Source organism: Musa acuminata, chromosome BXJ2-4 (genome assembly GCF_036884655.1).
Source record: "Musa acuminata AAA Group cultivar baxijiao chromosome BXJ2-4, Cavendish_Baxijiao_AAA, whole genome shotgun sequence".
NCBI classification, from domain to species: domain Eukaryota; kingdom Viridiplantae; phylum Streptophyta; class Magnoliopsida; order Zingiberales; family Musaceae; genus Musa; species Musa acuminata.
The window spans coordinates 47,370,986-47,392,320 of NC_088341.1; the positions used below are offsets into that span (position 1 = coordinate 47,370,986).

At 41.5% G+C, this 21,335-nt stretch overlaps 5 protein-coding genes across 9 annotated transcripts; all 5 read right to left on the reverse strand.

Annotated features, from left to right (window-relative positions):
- Window positions 1-8: 8 nt before the first annotated feature.
- Window positions 9-2,708, reverse strand: LOC103982125 (uncharacterized). Of its 2 annotated transcripts, XM_009398941.3 has the most exons (4): window positions 2,283-2,655; window positions 1,181-1,309; window positions 578-762; window positions 9-497 (listed from the first exon to the last, which is right to left on the reverse strand). In XM_009398941.3, the coding sequence occupies exons 1-4, from the start codon at window positions 2,502-2,504 to the stop codon at window positions 107-109; spliced, it is 927 nt and encodes a 308-aa protein (XP_009397216.2). In that variant the 5' UTR covers window positions 2,505-2,655; the 3' UTR covers window positions 9-106. The 2 variants fall into 2 exon arrangements, with proteins under 2 accessions (XP_009397216.2, XP_018680613.2); XM_018825068.2 differs by lacking the exon at window positions 1,181-1,309 and having other exon boundaries at window positions 2,283-2,708.
- Window positions 2,709-3,443: 735 nt separating this feature from the next.
- On the reverse strand, window positions 3,444-5,026 carry LOC135611348 (remorin 4.1-like). The gene is made up of 2 exons (XM_065107076.1): window positions 3,906-5,026; window positions 3,444-3,830 (listed from the first exon to the last, which is right to left on the reverse strand). The coding sequence occupies exons 1-2, from the start codon at window positions 4,530-4,532 to the stop codon at window positions 3,639-3,641; spliced, it is 819 nt and encodes a 272-aa protein (XP_064963148.1). The 5' UTR covers window positions 4,533-5,026; the 3' UTR covers window positions 3,444-3,638.
- A 371-nt stretch (window positions 5,027-5,397) lies between these two features.
- Window positions 5,398-11,909, reverse strand: LOC135611347 (G-box-binding factor 1-like). 2 transcript variants are annotated; one of them, XM_065107074.1, is made up of 9 exons: window positions 11,049-11,810; window positions 10,838-10,924; window positions 10,573-10,733; window positions 10,441-10,498; window positions 10,084-10,132; window positions 9,809-10,005; window positions 9,483-9,560; window positions 7,066-7,191; window positions 5,398-5,967 (listed from the first exon to the last, which is right to left on the reverse strand). In XM_065107074.1, exons 1-9 carry the CDS (start codon window positions 11,307-11,309, stop codon window positions 5,872-5,874), a joined length of 1,113 nt encoding a protein of 370 aa, XP_064963146.1. In that variant the 5' UTR covers window positions 11,310-11,810; the 3' UTR covers window positions 5,398-5,871. The 2 variants fall into 2 exon arrangements, with proteins under 2 accessions (XP_064963146.1, XP_064963147.1); XM_065107075.1 differs by lacking the exon at window positions 5,398-5,967 and having other exon boundaries at window positions 6,000-7,191; window positions 11,049-11,909.
- A 729-nt stretch (window positions 11,910-12,638) lies between these two features.
- LOC103982122 (outer envelope pore protein 24A, chloroplastic) lies at window positions 12,639-17,124 on the reverse strand. 3 transcript variants are annotated; one of them, XM_065107077.1, is made up of 4 exons: window positions 16,825-17,124; window positions 16,368-16,736; window positions 14,197-14,287; window positions 12,639-12,931 (listed from the first exon to the last, which is right to left on the reverse strand). In XM_065107077.1, exons 1-3 carry the CDS (start codon window positions 17,023-17,025, stop codon window positions 14,216-14,218), a joined length of 642 nt encoding a protein of 213 aa, XP_064963149.1. In that variant the 5' UTR covers window positions 17,026-17,124; the 3' UTR covers window positions 12,639-12,931; window positions 14,197-14,215. The 3 variants fall into 3 exon arrangements, 2 of the variants coding, with proteins under 2 accessions (XP_064963149.1, XP_009397213.1); XR_010486529.1 differs by having other exon boundaries at window positions 12,900-12,931; window positions 14,197-14,283; window positions 16,825-17,117; XM_009398938.3 differs by lacking the exon at window positions 14,197-14,287 and having other exon boundaries at window positions 16,825-17,116.
- Window positions 17,125-17,704: 580 nt separating this feature from the next.
- Window positions 17,705-20,781, reverse strand: LOC135611346 (phosphoglycerate kinase, chloroplastic-like). Its single transcript, XM_065107073.1, has 6 exons — window positions 20,262-20,781; window positions 19,563-19,640; window positions 19,205-19,465; window positions 18,605-18,922; window positions 18,238-18,396; window positions 17,705-18,097 (listed from the first exon to the last, which is right to left on the reverse strand). Exons 1-6 carry the CDS (start codon window positions 20,673-20,675, stop codon window positions 17,888-17,890), a joined length of 1,440 nt encoding a protein of 479 aa, XP_064963145.1. The 5' UTR covers window positions 20,676-20,781; the 3' UTR covers window positions 17,705-17,887.
- Window positions 20,782-21,335: the final 554 nt, after the last annotated feature.

Consider the following 21,335-nt stretch of genomic DNA (forward strand, 5'->3'; position numbering starts at 1 on the left):
ACACATTCTAAAGTAAAGGCAATGTTCTATATAACCAGTAAATAATAATTCCATATACAGGAAAGAAAGAGACTAATAATTCATTTTCGTGCAATAACAATGCAAGTCACTCCATAAATCCACTCCCCTCTACACTAATCTTGTTTTTATTCATTTTGGTTTGAGGAAGTCCATAGAATTCTGCCAAGTAGTCCGAGGCTTCCGAATTCCCACCGCATACTTTCCACAGTGCTTCGACCTCTCCTCTTGCCACCGTGCCCCATTTTCCACTGTCGTCTAGGAAATCCAACAGCTTCGAGTAAAACGAATCATAATTCATAAGCAGGAAGGGGACTGGAAACTTGGAGCCAATTCTTTCCAGCTGAATCAAGGCAAGAATCTCAAACACCTCATCTAGGGTTCCAATTCCACCAGGTAAGGCGACGACAGCCGTCATGTCGGATGGATTGTTCCGCACTGCAGCATCCACCAGTCCATGTTTCCTCGCTGAGAAAAACCTGCTCTTCCCTTAGGCATCAGTGTGAGCTTTCAACTGTAGTGGGACTGAACTTTCGGCTGCGCTATGTAGCTATACTACCTGCATGTGAGATATGTTTCAGGAGGGAGGTAGGGATGGAAGTTTGAGGACGTCCACTCGCCCGATTCCCTTGCTATCTTGAATCCCCCAACTGGCTTCTTTGCTTCAAGAGCACCCTTAAAGGCGGCATCCATGAGACCAGGGCCAGCTCCGGTCCATGTAGTGCAGTCCAAAAGTAGAGCAACCTGCACAATAGCTGATGCATCACAGTTCAGTGTGCAACTTTAGCTTAACATGACAAGATTGCCCTTGTGTATGCAATAGATCCAAGGATAATCAGTGAAATGTGAAAATACATGATGATCACATGAATGGTAAATTTGCTATGCGCCAAGCTTTGAACGCAAGAGAACACAAACAAAATCCAAGTCTTTGTCAGTTGGCTTTAGAGACAATCATGATGTCAAGTTTTATTCGATGCGCATCACAAGCGATAGTCCCCAAACAAACAACAGAGCAAAAAAATAATGCATGTCAAATCCTCCAATTCTTGATTTGCGACAGTTAGCAATCGATATTTTAAAGAAATATACTGGTATCTCTACACTATTCCATGATATATATACATACATGTATATATCTAGAAGAAGAAAAATAGCTTGCCTCTCTAGCCAATTGCATCGCTTGCTCGTAATGTGGATGGCCCACTTGCACTCTCGATGAACCAAGATACACTACGCCCCTTCCGAGCTTGTGAACAAGTCCATAGCATCTCTGTATTTCCCTCTTCACCTTTCATAACGAAAAGCACAACCAAGATGATAATCCAGTATTTCTTAATTTTATTCCTAACCAAGATGATAATCTTGTGTAGACTTGGCAAACCATGGAAGTTGATAAAAGTAACAAAGTGAAAGAGCCAACTTATCTGCAGCAAGATATATAGATTGAAATTTGTCCTCGAGTTATTTGAGGACTTGTTCCAAGCAAAGCCAAACTAAGGGAAAATCCATTTAGCCAATACTAAATATGGATCTGTAGAATAGCTTGGTTTTCTTGTTCTTTTTATTATTGTCTTTCAATAAACCAGCATATAAACATTTCCATAGTTTGTAATCGACAAATATCCTCCACATAAGAACTTTGGAAATTCACATTGCTTGCTTTTCATAAACACAGAGAAAGGTTTGGCATGCACTTATCGCGTAGGTAGAACAGACTGCATCGGAATATGATGCTTTTCCAAATCACATGAACTGGAGATTGGAGTGAGTCCACATAACCTAGCAAGTGCTCGAATGGCAAGAAACTCAAATATAGCCCTTACCATAGAAACTCTATGCAGAATTTGAGGCTCATAAACTAAACAATCCAAGCTCATGCATTGGATCAACCCCCTTTCTTTCAGGACTCGAAGAACAAGTCAAAGTTCCTTATGTAAATTGAGAATTGTGTTAGACAAGACTCAACGTTTGATTGTTGACCATGTATGATACATGATTATGGCTAATTCTTAATCATCATGAATACTGCACTGAGGAGAAGACCTAATCGTTGCCTGGTGGGCATGCCTCAGTCCGAGTCATTTCCTCGAACACAGAACGGGAGGGTGGTTTTGTACAAGCACAGAACAACCAGTTCAGAATGATCCATCATCGCTATCCACAGAGCAAGGGGATTCGCCATTGCTGATTCAATCACAAGCATTTCTAACACAAATCTTTCCGATTAACAGAACGGAGAGGTCAAGAGAGAAGAAGGGTACCTCTTCCGGGCTGGTTCGTTCCGAGAGCAAGAGCCCATCGGACTGCAACGCCAGCGCAGAAACCCTACCCTGTCGAGGCACGGTTAGCCCGCTAGGCCTGCAGCCGGTTCTCTGACCCCGGCCGACAACAGGTGGTGCCGTTCCTGTAACGTGGGAGCCCCTCCGTCGAGAGGTTGGGCGAGCGAGCAGAAGAGAACCACGAGGAAGAACATGAGCCACCATGGAAACCCTCCCCCAAAATCTCCCGGAGCCGATCGAAGGTCGGGGCACCAGCACCCGATGGCTTCGATTCGCTTTAGGAAGTTGGGTAAGTGGCACCAGAATTGGATTCCTCGATCGATCGAGAGATGGGAGTCCGCCTCTTCGCGTATTAATAATAATAATAATAATATTATTATTAGCTGCTTCCTCGATTCCCACGCCAAACCAGGTCTTATTAGATGGAGCTCCGAATGGCTTCGGATCCAATACTTACGAGCCAAACTGGAACCCGAAAGCTTCACCAAAACAATTAGGCTTCATCGATGTTGGCCAACTCTAAAATAATCATGTTGCTACCAATTTAATTATATCTACTGTATCATCTTTACCCAAACTTCAGCTATGTTTCACCCACAATAATGTAATTATTCTTTTTTTATTTTCTTCGTCTCCCTTGATTTGATTGCTTGCTACTATCATCGATCATTAACTATTTCATCGATCGAATGAGATGGTGATGGTGATGGAGTTGATGCCCATTCGTAATCTAAAACAAATGTTTCTCCTCCTCCTCCTCCTCCTCCTCCTTTATTCGTTTATTAGATTTGTTCTTTCCCAGGTTGTTACAGTTCAGTGTTTTGATTTATATGATATTTCAATCTTGATCTCAGCTAGATTTCTACTTCCTCCTTGCATTGACCGACCTGCTTAAACGGATCCAAGTGGTAAATAGATCATCGTCTTTCTCGAGAATAGATACGAATTCCTGCACAACACTTGCGGAGACAAGCCGGAAGAGCTGCGATGGTTCACAGGCCACTTGGTTCTCTCTGCAACCTTTTCTGATGCTAAGACTGCAGAATAAGTGACACCAGCTCTTCATCCTCCACTTCTTCCCTGCGATGAAAGCTGACGCAGAATCCTCTACACTCGGAGAGGAGATGATAAGTGACACAGCTCTTTGATGAAGCATATACTCACTGGAAGAAACGCAAGCGTCCGAGTCAATTTACAACACAAATCCGCCTACAGACTTAAAACAATTATGGCTCTGTTCGTCAATCTGCTGGCAACAAGTTGGTGTACATGCCAAGGTTTTCTCAGTTCCTGCAATCCTATGCCAGAATTGAGGGATGAGAGAGGGGTGCGTAATGCCTAGAAGAAGGAGCGCTTGGACGGAGCTCTCCCCACAGCTCTCATGAAGTTGGCCAGTTCCAGCACCTTGGCAACCTTGGTTCCCCTCTTGGCCTCCGCCGACGCCCGCTTCTCCGCTGCCTTGTGGTGCGCCTTCGCCACGTCGTTCTGCATCTTCTCCATCGCCCTCGCCCGCTGCTCCTCCAGTTTCCTCTGTTCATGTGGCAGCTGCATCATCTCGGTCGCTTCGATGACCAGTTTCATGAGGATCTGTGATGGGAAGCGTACCTCTACTTTCTTCAACCAGGCCGTGGCTTTCTCCACCTTCTCGTTCTCCCACCCGTTGATGGTCACCTCCTGGCGCTTGAAGCGGTTGTTGATCTTGGAGACCTCCGCCGTCTGCCATGCCGATATCTTCGACTCCACCTCCTCCTTCTTAACCAGGTGCACCGGGACCTCGTCGGCAGGGTTGGCGGCGCCGGAATCCCCAGCAGGCAGCGGCCGACGGGGAGAGGGGATGGGGTTGTTGTCGGGGACGATCGCCAGCGGGTTCGTCTCCTCCAGCTCGTCCTCCCCGATCCGCGCGAGCTGGTTCTGGAGCCCGTCGTCGGCGTGGTTGTCGTGGTTGCTGCCGCCGCCGTTGTGCATGGCGGAGCCGGCGACGACCATCGCGCTGAACTCCCTGCTCACGCTCGTGAAGCCGTCGTTGGCGGCGTCGCTCCCGGTGGAGAGGGAGGCCGATCGGTGGCTGCCGCCCTCCCACAGCTCCCTCCGCTGCCCTTGGCTGGGGTGGGAACGGGGAGCTAATTCGTGGATGTCGCGGAACTCGGCGCCGTCGCTGGGGCCTTCGTCGTGATCATCATCACCAGCAGCGGCGGCGGCGTGATGGTGGTGGTGCCTGTGATCATTCAACATGTCCAGGTCAGGAGAAGAGATTAGTATGAGGAATCCGCGGATAAGATGGTGGTGGGGAAGCCAAAGTGGCCATTAGTTTAGTAGGAGAGCGATGGGAGGGAGGGGGCGTCCGCTGTGTGCTCGACCGCGAATCACCATGCGCTGTCGGTGGAATCGGTGCGCTCATATTTGTGGACGTAAGGGAAGCAGATTTCCAATCGCGCATTTGGTCTCCATCTGTAGTGTCTCTGTCACTGTGCGTGCGTTCCGGGGCGGGGGTGGTGGGCTGTGACGCCATGGCTGTCGAAACAGGCCACTCAGACGCGGCCGCCTTCCGCTCATCTCGCCCCACACGGCACAATGCCCACACCGTGACAAAACAGCCCCAGCCCGGAGAGCGACGTGCACGTCGCTGGGATCGCAACAGCGTAGCTCTCGTCCAAAGCTACTCTTCTTCGTCGTCCTCGACCCAGTGGCGTTGGAGCAGCTGGGCGGTGTCCCTGTGTTGGGCCATGCGTCGACACGGACTCCGGAGATGTGCCTTTTGACTCGCTGCCATCTGCAGGGGCATGTAAAGAACTCGGTGGAGAAGAACAAACGATGAATATATCAGCTCAATGAATAGTGACTCTTTCGTCGTTCCATTTGCCCCAACGCTTCATCCTTTGCAGATGAGAACCGTAAGCGGCAGCACCGGCTTGCTTGCATTTGCCCTGTTGAGCTGCGCGCGGTAAACAAATAGAGAGGAAAACAATAGCGGGCAAAGCAATGTAGAGATTACAGAAACAGCAGCAAACCAAAGCATTGATACATCCAAATCTCAGAGATTTTGGTCTGAAATTTGCCAAGCAAAACAGCATCAACAACAACCTGTAGGCATCAAAAATGGATCAAACGTCAACCTTTTGATGTAATATAGATATTCAAGGTGATACAATTCAACAGTCACTTTACACCACAATCAAAAACAAAATCAGACTTCCACTACGCTAACAGGATAGCAAGTCCATTTTTCTGTTTCTATACTCTCTCTCTCTCTCTCTCTCTCTCCCCCTCTCTCTGCACTCTTACATCACAGTCAGCAAACACACTAGCAACTTCAGGGATTAGATATCTGATGCTACATTAAGAAGTCCCTCACTTTTGCAGAACAAACTGCGACTGCTTCAATAAAAGAAGAAATAAAAAGGATTACAGCTTCAGTTTGATCTTCCCAAGTATATCCAGAATATGTGGACCCTCTCCTTAAACAAAAAAAGCGTCAAGGATCCAAGGCCAGTGGAGTGGACATGGAACAAACCGAGGATTCTGGAAGCCCACTACACTAATTAGAACTAATCAGACATGGATGAGAAAAAGGTCAACCACTGGCACCATCCGGTTCCAGCTTTGATGGGTCAATGCTGATGCCCAGCTCGGAAAAATTCTCAGGCCCATATCTTTGTTTCAGTTTTTCCTGTTCCAGTAAAGAAGGTCAAAATTACATCATAAACAATAGACACATCATAGGGAAGCTAAATAGACAGTAATGTATGTCCAACACAAGCATTCTACAAAAAATAGGGGGGGAATACATGATAGAGACTTATTCAGTGTACATATTAAGGGCTCTGTTCATGATTTAACTAATGCACCAACAAAAACAAAATCAAACTAATGCAATGCAACCACAAGGCTTAATACATTTTGCTTTCTGAAACTAAATAGGAAGCACACCGCCGCAGCCAGATTGCAAGAAAAAAACTACTCTGTCAAAGTATAATTTTTCAACGAGAAATACTAATAAAATCAACTCCAAAATAACAAAAGATGATTGAGGAAACGAGATGCCAATTTAGTTAAGTTGGATCGTCGACGACCTAACCAGCCCTAGCTTTGTTGTGAGCAATCAGTCCTATTTGATACTCGGCCATGCAGCAAAAGAACCGATGTATATAAAAAAACAACATTATTATGGGACTGAAGAAGGGGTATATCACATATGAATCATATAAACACAATTTGTCCCTCCCAAAAATGAAAAGATTTCACTGTCGTGAATGAGAATGTAATGAAGGTGCATCAATGTATATGGACATAGAAACCACCGATAACAAATTATCTTATAAACAGAAAGCATTGCTTGCCCATATTCTGGTTACACCATACAGTTACAAAGATCCAGTACAAAGTCATGTCCGTCCCCACATGTTAACTGTGAGCACATAGCAACAAATGATCATTGCATTCATTCCACACACAACAATAATCTGGTTGAAAGATACCTGATCAATACCATAATTATTGAATGTTTAATGATATTTAGGAGATAACTAGATTATACACTTAAAAACTAGAAAATTCAAAACCTATGAACCTAACCTTTTTTGCAGCCCATAACTGATCCGTAAGAATAGTTCAGGTATACTAGTAGCAAACAATCCTAGATTAATTATACACAATTTGGATCAGACCAGCAAAAACCATGACTGGACAAAAACTGAACCTATTCCATGTCAACATGTAAAATGACAGCCATACCCAAACATATAATACATGTAATAAAACAACTAACCATAATTGATTTATTTTCGGCTTTCAGTTCCCCACGCAATTTCTTGAGACTTTCAATTTCTACTCTGAGTGCACTGTTCTCGCTCTCCAAATCAGTCACTCTCCTGGCCAATTCCTCACATTCTTGCTGTAACAGAGAATGATGAAAGAGAGCTGTCAGTGGTAATGATCTTACGCTATCTACAATCAACTCCATGCAGCTATTTCACTCTACATTTAAAGAATAAAAACAAAATACTTCTTCCTGTATAAGCCACTAACCATTATATCATCAATTAAGAAAATGCAAGAACAGCAATTATAACCATAAAAGCACTAACACCTAAAAGAGTGCTGCAGAAAGGGTACATTAATCAATTTATAAAGTCATTCAATGAAAACAATGTAAATATCCCTCAACCACACTCTAAACAAGAGCATTATCTATGTAAAAGAACTTCCTTTGAAGTGTCATTGATGATTAGAACAACTACAAAACTCAATAACCAAGTAAACATTTAACTAGACCCTTCGCCAACAAGTAATAACCACAGACATTAGAAAAGAAGAAAAGCTAATGAAAAGAACAGAAAACTAATGACCTTTATCTGCCAAACCAGAGTTTACAATGTAATGAAAGAGTATAGTTCTCTATATTTCTGAAGAGAAACAGATGAATCTTCTTGAACTAGTACAGAAACTTTAGTCCAATATATCATCCTAAAAGAAGAACAATTAAGTGGTAAACATCGACAACCGTTGAAGTGGGATAATTTGTCCCGCTAAACACTAGGATCAACTCCGATAAACAGTAGCAGGTAGGTAATAATGTTGACATAAGTATTTGTGCAACATTTGAATGGTACTCTCATCATTTAATAAACTAATATTTACATCAAGATGACTAGTTCAGCCAAAACCAGACTACATTAATTACAACAGACATTGTTCTTACATTTAGGACTCTTTCAAGATTGTAACTTATCTGGCAAGAGACTTATAAGGACTTCACAATAAAAAGACTCGCTTAAATTACTTTATGAAGTTTGCTAAGTGAATGATAAAGATGTAATAAAAGCATTCTGCAGCCAGGTATACCAGAAACCAGGGTTTGTCGTACCGAGCCGTACCACCCGGTACGGGCGGTACGTACCGGTCCGACAGGTTTTCGGTACGCGGACCGACTGTTACCGGTCCGAGCACCTGGGTGTACAGCTCGGTATACCATACCGTACCGGTACCGAGCCCAGGTCGAAATACCGGTACGGTACGGTATTGCGAACCTTGCCAGAAACAACCACAAAAATTCATGTATCATAGTTTCGGTCAATTTGTTGTATAAGTCAAAGTCAGTCTTTCATACTCTGGCAGTCTGGCTAAAGGTTCACATCGACAAGACAAAATTGTCAATCCACAAAAGAAACTATGAAAACATTGTGTCCAAGAATTCACCAAAGGAAAATCATAAGGACTTAAAAGATAATACTAACTGAATCATTCAAGAAAAAGAATTAAAATGGTAGCAATAGAGAAACAACAGGAGAACATTCAAGTTGGTCCAGAACAAGAACCAACTAGTGGTGTATATAATGTGGAGATAAATGAAATATCCATGCACCTGGACATAATGTTGGAGAACTGATCAAACATGGAAAAGAGAAAAATATGCACCTACAAAGATAATACCAATTGAATCACTCGGGAAAAAGAAATGGGAGAAATGGAGAAACAACAAAAAACCTATGTAATTGGTCTAGAACAAGAACCAACTAGTGGCGTGTACCATCTGGAGATAAATGAAATATCCATGTGACTGGACATAAAGTTGGAGAACTGATAACACATGGAAAAGAGAGGAAGAAAAAAAAATAGATACTATAATGCTTTATCTGCTTGCAATCAATCAGAATACCTGAAAGCATTTTTTGAATCTCCATGATAAGAATTTTAACAGTATAATCATCTTTCTTTTAACAAGTACATAAAATATTAGCAAAAACCAAAATTTACCAATTCAAACAAAATGAACCATACTTTCGAATTTTTATACTTTGATACAAGCAATTAGCCAGGTAATTCTTATGAAGAAAGGTCAAGCCCCTGGATCGTTCTGTTAAAAAAATTAAGAGAATAGATAGATATAACACATCATTCTTACTGCTAACAAATTTTAATTTTAGCCACTTTAGGCATATCAACAACATTAAACTGTGCACTCCCATCAAGTCATTCGAGTCCAACAATTTGACATGTACTTTCTACTTAACCAAACTAGTCAAATCCCCTCATCCACCTTAATAGGAATTATAAACCACATATCTACATCCAGTAAAATTGCTATTAACTAAAGAAAATAGAAAGTAAAAGTTAAGAACATAAAGAGAGTTAAGTTTTTCATTTTCTTTTTCTGCACATAAGTTTGATTTGCCAAAAGCAGACCTGCTTCCTTAACCTTGACCTCCTAGCAGACTCCCTATTAGACTGTTTTCTTTTCTCCCTCCTCAGTTCACGGTCATCCTGGCAAGACAATACTCATCAGTAAAGAATTAATTCGGAAAAATCAAAATAAAAGAAAAGAGAGGATAATCATATGGATAAATAATATCTTTGTTGCAAGATAGATACTACACAGATATGAAGTTAAACACAGCATGTAACATTGTCCATGATAGCATAGACTTTTAGCATAATAAGCTGGATCCACATCTGGTCAAGCATGACTTCTTCACGTCCTACCATTAGTGGTCCAGAATTGATCCCATCACCTTCATAGGTACAGATCCAGCATGGGTAGCACCCCAAAAGTCCATGCCAATATTCAAATTAGTTTGGGAACCAGGTAATGTTGCTCTTCCTGGGGCTGAGACTGGAAGCTTTTTGGCAGTCCGCGACCTTCCACTATAAGTTGATTCAGCATTAGCACCACTATGTTCAGCAGTGTCGAGCGGATGAGAAGCTTCACCTGAGCAAAACCAGTAGAAATGAGTTTCACCGCAAAATTGCAAATCAGTGAAGAATAATCATCAAACACGAGACTTACCTTCTGCAATCATGTTTCCATAACTTCTCTTTCTGGCTAAAGAATGATCCTAAATATTAGAGAAAGCTTAGTGTTGATGAATAAAGTACCCATTCATGTGACAAACAAGGATGCTAAGCAATAGCATCATCAACGTAATGTACGTTTAGTGGTGCTCAACCACATAAGCATGAAGAGAGGCATGCAAAAGAAGAAAAAAAATAGGAGTCCTATAATTCAGCATGTAACACAAAAGAATTTATTTTAGAGGTGCAAATCTTAAAAGGAATCTACGTGGTCCCTAGTGTCAACACCAATAAGGCGACAGGTTAACTATCAAAAACAGATTAGCCAGAAGCCAACAGACCACTTGCTTACCTTTGGTTGGCTACCGTCTTCTCTAGTATCTGATGACCCCTCTGTGGCACTGTCATCGCTGCTCAAAAGCGCAAAATAACAGAAATTTCAACAAAATTTACAACTAGCATGAATTCAACTAGTAAAGCTAACCTTTGTGAGGAATTCTCAGCAGCACCAGACGTTCCTTTACCACCGTTCCCCCATTTTCCAGTCAATTCCCCTCCATCTTTGGAAGTCCCTTTGCTTGTGATTTGCTTGTCCTTAGCCTCCGGGGGCCTTCCTTGTGTTTCCGGGGTGCGGTAAGCCATGGCCTAAGACCCGTAACAGTAATTACCCTCGATCGAGAACCCAATTATAATTTGAACACAACGGTAAGGAGGATAAAAGGTAGAAAAGAGATTCAAAATAGATTTACCGCATTCATCGGGGGCTGAGCAAAAAAACCTCCGTGTGGGTAGAACGAAGCGTAAGCAATCGGACTGCCGTAGGGCGGCATCACTTGCTGGTTGTTCAATCACCCAAAACAATCAAGGTTTGCAAAACAATCTTTTTTCTTTATGATGGACGATACAATTATTTTCGCTTGCAACCCCACCAACCCACCGACAGAAAGGAAAGTAACGAACCTGGGCTCCCCAAACGACAGGCTGCGGGGCAGCGATGGGGGGTGGGGGGTAGAAGGCTTGGGGCATCATGGCAGCGGCTCCGCGGCCGTAGAAAGCCTGAAGGGAGGCGGACCATTCGGGGAGGACAGATGTGGTCGCCGGCGGGACCGGAGGTGGTGGTTCTTGCGTGGGCTCGGAAGAGGCGCTCGGCAGCGTCTTGGCAGGGGCGGAGGCTGGGGAGGAAATGATGGTGGTCTTCGTCTTCTCCTTGGGCGAACCCATCGGGGTCAAGGGTGAGATTTAATCACCACAGGTGGACGCGCTCCAGCGAAGTATGACGGGAGAGGCGGAGGAGGTGGATGGCGAGATGGCAACAAGTCAGAGCTTGACCTGGACACCGAGCGAGAGATCTGAGCGCGCTAGGGTTTCGATAACGAGGAGAGCGTCCGACGCGGCGACGGAAGGCACCCAAAAAGAGCCCAAACCAGCATACTTATAATGCTTACGAGACCGTATCCTACGTGATGAGGTGTCACAGCCCAAGGCGCCGGATCTGGAAAATCCACCTCAAACGTGGCGTGACAAGGCTAAATCTGGCATCTGGGACCCACATCCTCGTCAGATTAGTCATGTGACCTCTAACCTGACAAGTACGTCGAAGTGGCAGGCGCCCCTCGGGCTTTGACCGCCACGAGTAAAAGAAAGGATGGTCGTTTTCCTGCTTTGTCCGAGGCACCGTTCAGGGAAGAGCGCCTTTCCATTGGCTGCATCGACAGGTGTTGGCGTTCGTCGTGTGGAACCCGCAACACGAGACGTACAACTTTTCCTGTTCCCAAACTCGCTCGAACACCCGTGATTTTAGCATTTTAGTAAAAATTGTAATTCGCATCGATAGCTTTACGACGATAAGAATATTAAAAGATAGTTTGAATGATTGGATGCAAGGCCTCAAATTGGAAGGATGGAAACCTCACGACCACCGGTGTGATGCCATGCGCCTGATGTCAGAAAACTGCTGCAATCATATTTATTCTTACTCGAAGCAAACATTAAAATTAAATGATAATAATAAAAAAATCTTTTTCCAGAAAAAAAATTAAATAACAACAGAAAACAAATACAATTAGTATCTCTTTTTTTTTTTTTACCTAATACTTGAAATTCCTTAATAAGGTCTCTTTTACCTAATACTTGGGATACCATTAATTTGACCGATTCAATGTTTTTACCCTATGTTACAGTATTTTTAGCAATATCAAGAAAAAACACTATAAAGTAAATATATATATATATATACATATTATGTTATAGTATTTTCAACAATAGTAGAAAAACATTGTAATGTAATACAAAAAAACACTATATTATAGTTTTTTTTTTCTACGTTATAGCATTTTTATGATATTGTGGAAAACATTATGAGGCAGTGAAAAAACATTATAATTGGATAGGTCCATAAGAAAAGAAAAAAAGAGAAAAAATATATATATAGATGGATTGAGGTATTTCAAGTATTAGGACAAAAAAGGCACAGTTAGCAAATTCCGGAAATGGGAGCACTTGCTAAGGAAAACCCTAAAAAGATGGATTTTCTTAAAAATTTGCTCAATATTCATTGCAATTACCAAATATATAAATCTAGAGGATTAAAAAGAAATATCTCTGCCGTACAAAGGGACTTTGATACTTACAGTAATCAACATTTTGGTCTAATTATGGCATAATCAGAGTATAAAATATGAATCGGTAATCGAAGAAGAAAAGGAACAAAATGGACAAAAATAATTGTCTGATCCAAATTTCCTCAAAGCATATAAATCATATCACACCTCGTAATTCCATGTACTCTCAGCAATCAACTTTGGAGCCTTCTGTTGCTCTGCTAAATTGACAGTTGCAGATATCTGCATAGGCAAAAGGCGCATTGGCCCATAAATTATATTAAGCAGCATTTCATGTGCATTTTAAAAGAACTAAACATCTGTCTTACTATAATGCCGATAGTAGAGATAGGCGTGCACTAAATGACAACAGATAATAACTGTAACTGTCACATCACTAAGGGCTTAAATTTTACACTAAATTTACCCTAAGTTTTGAAGAAAAAAAAAATCAACAAAAGGAAATCTGGAAGTTCTTCAATTGTCGGATGAAGAAAAGAATTACGTTTGACCGATGACGACGAATAAGCTATTGCAGATCATGAAGAACAAAACCTTTGGGAAATATAAAAAGTTTGTTTGGATATGGTCTTTGCTAAGTCCAAGGGACTAATGCAGACACCACATACTTTATCCAAAGAGAAAAGAAAATAACCACATGTATCACAAACCAAGCAAAAGCCACCAGTAGAAATGAATATTAAGCTTCGAAGAGAGTGTCATACACAAAAGACGTCCCATCTTTTTATGCTTTTAGAATTTCAAGAATCATGCAGCACTGAACAAACATAAAGCTGTGAAAATAGCCATGAAACACTATGTAACTGAAGATGCTCAAGTTCATAGAAGAATTGTAATGATAGGCACATGGTACGATTTGACAAGGTACATATAAATTATAAAGGTGGCAGATTATCGGGATACATCACATCATATAACATTTTGTAGCAGGAGCTAAATCAAAGCCGAATAATGGAATGAAAACTATAATTGCTTTCAACGTGACCGATTCACTTTTCACTTGATAATCAGAAACATTGACAAACTTTTCAACTCATTTCTATTGCATTTTACAGTCTAAAACCTCCTCAGATTCTTAACCACAGTAGACCACTTCCCTATTGTATTTTTGGATTTTCCTTTTCTCTCTCTTTTCACTTTCTTTTAGCGACTGCAGAAGGATGTCGTATGTGTCACTTATTAATAGCTGACTCTATGCTCCTGGTTTCTAGAGTAATTAGGACCCCTGATAATGGTTGGCTCCCTCTTCTACAAATAATGCTGATACGACAACCGGCCGACTAGGATATGTGCTATGTGGATATGATCTCGAATAGAGAAAACAGAACCACAGTCGTAATCTATATAACCAGGTCACCTCTAAGTAGATCAAACCAAAAAACCAACAATCAAATAAAAACATATCGAAAGCCATCTAGCATAAATCTCAATAATGTAAAATCTAGGAACTCATACACCAAACATTAACCAGGTAATGAAAGGCCTACCCATCAGTCTAAAGCCATTTTAGATCTCGGCCTTCTTCCATTCACAACATTTGAAAAACCCATGTCCACCCTTGATGGCTCCTAGAGCTGTCTTTACACAACCATGAAAAGGCCACTGAAATTTTAGCCAAATTTTACAATAACAATAAAATTTCAACTCAGGCTTCTCCAATCCCTCTGAATTACAGCTTTTAAAGCTTGCAACAACATATCAGTTGAAGGACAATCTTCTGATTATACACCTTTTGTCTTGAAGATGCAGAAAACCCTCACATTTAGGTGATCAAATTTTATTGTAGGCTTGAATGAACATCCTTAGATCTAATATGTAGTTGGCGGTTCAGAAAAGATGCTAAAATAATAAAAGAACTATAAGTGTACAAACAACAAAAAGTTGTGCTATCAGAGCTTAAGAACTACATCATCACTTATCAAAGTGTGCTTTTAGTTTTCAACTTGGCCAATGATTATGCAAGCTAATATACCTTGAATTTGATCTATGGTGAGCAACTTTCTAGAGTACAAGCAAATATGTGCACTAAGTTTTAATCATCAAGTCTTTCACTAGATGATTTATATCATCCACCTCTTGAAGGGATTCTTTAATGATATCTGTATATGTATATATATATGTAGATATATATATGTATATATGTATATATATGTATATATGTTATACATATATACATATATATGTGTATGTGTACACATGCAGATATCTGTATATGTATCTATATGTATATATGTATATGTATGTGTATGTATATATATGTATATATGCACATATACATATATATGTGTGTGTGTACACATGCAGATATATATATATATATATATATATATATATATATATATATATATATATATATATATATATATATATATGTATATATATATGTATATACATGTATACATATATATATATATACATATATAAATATACACATATATATACATATACATATATATACGTTGTCTTTCTGCTACTTGTCGCTCGCTTGCGCGACCAAAAATGGCCTGTTTTGGCCAATTTTTAGGTTGTTTTCACGTGTTGCGACGACCGCGACAAGCGGCACGAAATGTCAGCAAGCTAAGCACCATGAAACCCCCTAGGCGATAGGGGGCTGGATGGGGCTCTCGGGTATCAGCGAAGGTGTTGCCCTCGCGGAGCCAAAATGTATGTGTGTATATATATATACATACATATATATATATACATACATACATACACCTTGGCCTAAAGATATTAAAGTATACAAACACACACATACATGAATATATATATATGTATATATATATATATATATGTATATATGTATATATATATATGTATATATGTATATATATATATGTATATATGTATATATATATATGTATATATGTATGTATGTATGTATGTATATATAGGACATACATACATACATACATACATACATATATATATATATATATGTATATATATATACATATATATACATATACATATATACATATATATATACATATATATATATATATATACATATTCATGTATGTGTGTGTTTGTATACTTTAATATCTTTAGGCCAAGGTGACTTGTCTAGATCCTCACTTTAATTGTTTGGCTTGATGAATATGCAGAAGTTTCTCAAATTGTATGATTTTTGGGTTGGAGGTTATTTTAATGCAAATAATGTTTGGTGAAGTTAATAAACATGAGATGCAACAGAATAACTGATGTATCAATAAGAAATCACACACTCTACTTAGAACACCATTTATGATCATAAGAGAGCAAATGGTTGAACTAAAAAAGGGCAGAATCAACAGACAATCTGAATAAAATGTTAATATGCCCCAGAAAAAGTGAACAAGACCACAGCCTGTTTCCATTGGTGTTCAACAACATGTCCTATTTTACTTCCAATAGAACGTCTGGAGAATAACGTTTTCTTATTCTTTTTTTTTTTACTTGAAAAATCATATTGTTCCTTAAAACCTATCCGAGCCACAAAAGATCTCAATCAAGGCCCACTGTGAACCTCTATTCAAATCTAAAGCATTTGTCCGACTTCGAGACTAAGACTTAGTAACATACTGGTCGACTACACGCGTTCCAGTGATTTGTTTTGCCAAATTCGAAAAGGAGAAGAATCTGGGAAGAGATGCCGAGAAGGTTGGTCATGGATTACCTTGAAGCAGCCATTGACCTTGGAGTCCCTGCTCCACTCGAGGCCGAGGTTCTTAGTTGTGGTGTGGTAGGTAGCCTTGAGGGAGTCACCACCGTCCAAGTTCCTGGTGAGGACGAAGTCCCAGGTGTTGTTGAACACGTCGTAGCAGGGCTCCAGGACCGTCTGTCGCAGCTCCCCGTGCGCGTACACGTACTTCACCTTGCAGGCGCCAGGCGTGCCGAAGGCGTAGTTGACGGAGACCTTGTTGGAGGGATCGAAGGCGACGGAGCCATCGAGGGCCGTGCGGTTGTCGCCCCAAGCGTGGGTGTAGGTCAAGTTCACCGTCTTCTCCATCAAACGCACCGAATTCATGAACTGGAACCGAACATCCTAAGATGAACAGAGGAAGAATAGTTAGTCGACGGATCGATCAAGGCGAGGAAAAGGATTGGGCGAGTGGATCAAGAAGATGGTGGACCTTGGTGGGGAGGTAGTAGTCGAGGATGAAGGCGCCAGGCTTCTCGAGGGAGAGGGCAAGGCCGTTGAGTGAGGGGCCGCGAACGAAGGTGGCGTCCGTCATGGAGGCCTTGAGGCGGACGTCGCCGGCATTGTTGGTGAGGGTAGCGACGGCGGTGGCGCTCTTGTTCACCTCGTATCGGCCCTTCACCGTCGCCTTCATCTCTCTCTCTCTCTTCCTATCCGCCGATGCTTGTGAGGTCGAATGGTGAGGATTGTGGGTGAGAGATGGGCGGCTGCTAAGAAGACTCCGCCGCGGCAGAGCGGGATAAGCTAAAATAGAGGCACGAAGGAGAGCAGCGTCGTGTGCGTGTGCGTGTCCGCATAAGATTATTTATGTACAATAATTACAAATCACAAAATTAGTTTTAAAGTTTCGCGTATGTGTGACCATTTAGCGACATTAATAAGTTTGATTAGAAACAAAATATCTGACCACTTGGCGAATATTCTTCATAGGCCACCGTGCAGTTAAGAAGATATTTCTTTCGACTACACATTAACCAGAGCGAGTGACTCGGTCTTGACCCATATCTTCCTGACATAGCTTGAGTAGTTAGTTCATTCAGCTTGCAAGGGGTTGCTGGCATTTTATAGATCAAGAAAAATGATGCATCAAATGGGTGTTGGCAACCTAAAAAATTCTCAGTTTGGCAGCTCAGATGCCAAAAAAGCCTCCTACGCTCGATTAGGTATCGAGAAGACATGTAATTAAATTTGGCAGGAGGTTTTTAGCATGATGGCACATGTAAATTTATCACCATAATATCAAACATACTCATCTCATCAGTTGATGGATTGTGACACAAACTTGACCAGCTGACTTTCTGCAGGAGACACAATAAAAATAAATGACAACAGACTGAATTTAAGCATTATTCGAGAACATAATAAGAACTAACTAAAACAGGGTGGTAATCCACCTGTTATGAGCAACCCCAGAAACTGAGGTGAAAGAAATCATCACATTGATATGCTTCTTCTTGATGGGAAACATAGGCCAGTATCTGCGATGATAGTTAGACTCATACGGCTACAACAACTGCTTCATCCAATGCAACGACGCCGGGAAGCTCCTTGCCTTCCAACAACTCCAAGCTAGCTCCGCCACCGGTTGATATGTGACTCATTACATCAGCTACTCCAACTTTCTCAACTGCAGCAACAGAGTCTCCACCTCCGATGATTGTTGTCACACCCTTCCCACTAAGTTCCGCCAACTTCTTTGCGATTGCCTGTCAAATCAAGGCAATCAGCCAAGCTTTTCTAATGGCATACAAGTGTAAATCATAAAGTCAACTGTATTCAACATAATTTACATTCCAAAGTCAACATCAACCAATCACTATAGGTAAGAAGACATATTATAGTTTACCTCAGTTCCAGTGGCAAACTTATCAAACTCGAAAACTCCCATGGGACCATTCCAAATAATGGTCTTGGTTGTATCTAGTGCATCGTTGAATGTCTTAACTGAATCTGGTCCGACATCCAACCCCATCCAACCATCAGGAATTTCAGATGCCGGCACAACCTGCAAAAATGATATTTTTTAGTTATTCTTGTTTTTTTTTTTCATTAATAAAATATAGTTGATGTGCTTGCCTTATAATCCACAATCCATTATAAATGGGAACCATCAGTTTAGACTATTTTGAAAGGGCCACTAGATGTACAATAAATAGTGATGTCATTAAAGTCAGAATTTTGGATCTATAAATATAGGCATTAAATTAGCAAACCTTGCTCTGTGCATCAGGTGCAAATTTATCGGCAATAACAACATCAGTTGGCAACAAAAGAGACACGCCCTTAGCTTTGGCTTTTGCGAGAAGTGATGTCGCAAGCTCAAGTTTGTCATCCTCTACCAATGAAGAACCCACGGGGAAACCTTGTGCTTTGTAAAATGTGAATATCATTCCTCCGCCCAAAAGAAGGATATCACACTTCTCCAACAGTGACTCAATCACCCCAATCTTAGATGACACCTTTGAGCCACCAACAATTGCCGCAAATGGTCTCTTGGGGTTTGAAACAGCACCAACAAGGTAATCAAGTTCCTAGAGTTGCACGGAGGGAAGGTTAGGAAAACTATATATACAACAAGAACCAAAAAGATAAAAGTGTTTCCATTCTACAAATCTAGAGCAATAGGTACTACACAATAAAAAGTACAAATTTCAACATCAGCTCCGTACTTTACAAAAGTACTAAGATTGGAAAGCAAAACGCACATGCTAATAACTTGATACCCAATGATCAAGTAGATTAACTGATTCATCCATACGAAGTTAAGAACGAATTTTAGATCGTTACATACAACCTTAATGTTTGATACTGACCTTTTGCAAAAGAAAACCAGCGACAGAAGGCTTCAAGAATTTGGTCACACCCTCTGTTGATGCATGCGCTCTGTGTGCTGTTCCGAAGGCATCATTGACGTAAAGGTCAGCTAGTGCTGCAAGCTTCTTTGCAAATTCAGGTTCATTCTTCTCTTCCTCTTTATAGAATCTCACATTTTCGAGAAGTAGAACACCACCTTCTGGCAGTGCATTAACCAATTTTTCAACTTCTGGCCCGATGCAATCATCGGCTTTCTCAACCTGTTTGTCATAAAGGAACTCGTGGTGAGGAACACAAAGGTCGATTAATACAATTGTGCACTTCAAATAAACATACAAATCAGGAACATGAAAATACCTTGATTCCAAGGAGTTCAGACAGCCTAGGAACTAAAGGGCTCAAGCTGAATTTTGGCGTGACACCCTTCGGGCGTCCCTGGTTATTCAGATCATTCAGGTGTGAGTTCAGAGTTAATAGCTCTATGCAGCTTATTAAAGAACAATACAAAATAAACCATCATCCATTAAAGCCGAACACGCATCATTGTGTAAGTATTATACTCACAAAAAGATAGTTACAACTTACAACTACAATTGTAATCACGTACTAAATCCTTGTGATCAACTTGATGTTGACACATTTCATATCCATCACTGTCAAAGTGAAATGCTTATCACTTGAGATTATTGAGGAAAACACTGAAATGATATACGATCATGGAGCAGCACAGACAATTTTGATTGCTTTACAAAGAAATTTATCAGAGCAGACAAAAGCTTAAGTGCCAGAAAAGCATAACATTACTGACATCATTTAAAACTCTATGAGAACACATGATCTACAAAATGAAGAGCCGAATATCTACTTGATCGGGTATTTCCTTCAGAAAGCCCGCAGCACAACCAGAAGAATAAGCAAGTGTGCATGCAAACATTGAAATGCCTTCTCACATAAACAAAACAAAGAAGTATACTATAATCTACAGTAAGCGCCCGATTACAATCTTCGGAAACATCGATAAGCAAATGAGTTGAGGAAAGAGAGGCAGCATCTCACCAGATGGCTGGAGAGGATGACTTTGGCCCCGTTGCTGATCAAGTGCTTGATGGTAGGAACGGCCGCCCGGATCCTGGTGTCGTCCGTGATGTTGCGGTCCTCGTCGAGGGGCACGTTCAGATCAGCCCGGACGAAGACCTTCTTCCCCTTGAGGTCCGCAGCCGTGAGGTCCCCCACGCTCTTCTTGGCCATGACCGCCACCCCGCGGGGCCCTTTCCCGCTCCTCCCGGCCACCGTCCGGATCTTGGCCGCCACGTGGGCCGCCAGCAGCGAGTCAGCCGCGACCCCAGCGAACCCCAACCGCCGGGACGGCGACCGGAGAGTCAGCCGGGACGGCGCCACCACCGCCGCCACTCGCCGGCGGGAAGAGGAGGTTGGGAGGAGGGAGAAGGAGGTGGCGGCGGTGGAAGCCATGAATCTGTACACCTTCGCGAGAGCAAGAGAGGGCGTCCAAGGAGTGATGGACTGAAATAGAAGGGAGAGAGGGGGGTTGTGTTGTGGACAGCAACGGGGTGTTTGTGGATTTTTCTTATCGCTGAGGAGCGGTGGAGAGCGAGGATTCGGTGATTTGGGTGGTGAGCGACGAGAGGTGGAGATTACGAAGCGGCGGAGGACATGGTTTAACGGGAATGATATGTAATTTGTATGTTTATCGTACGAGGCATAAAACAAATTAACGATTAAAATACTGTTTGTTATATGCATGTTTTTCATTCTTTTTCTTATATTATTCATTATATTCTTAAGTATATTCGAATTTAAAATTCATCAGTAATCATTAAAATATATTTAGATCTTCGTCTAACTATCAAACCTCTTAAATTAGTGGATCTTTACCCAATAATATTTCCGACTCTTATTTGATCTCATTTATAGGATCTAATAATTCAAACGTTTATTGGATATCTAATAAGATACGAGCGTTAGTGAATATCTTCATGAGCTTATGCTCGTGGAGGGCAATGCCACCTGCAGAGTGCTCATCGATAAGGGTCGTCATCGGCAAGGTGGTTCCTCGTATATCTATCGGGTGAAGGGGAACTTGACCAAGGGTAAGCTAACCATATTCCATAC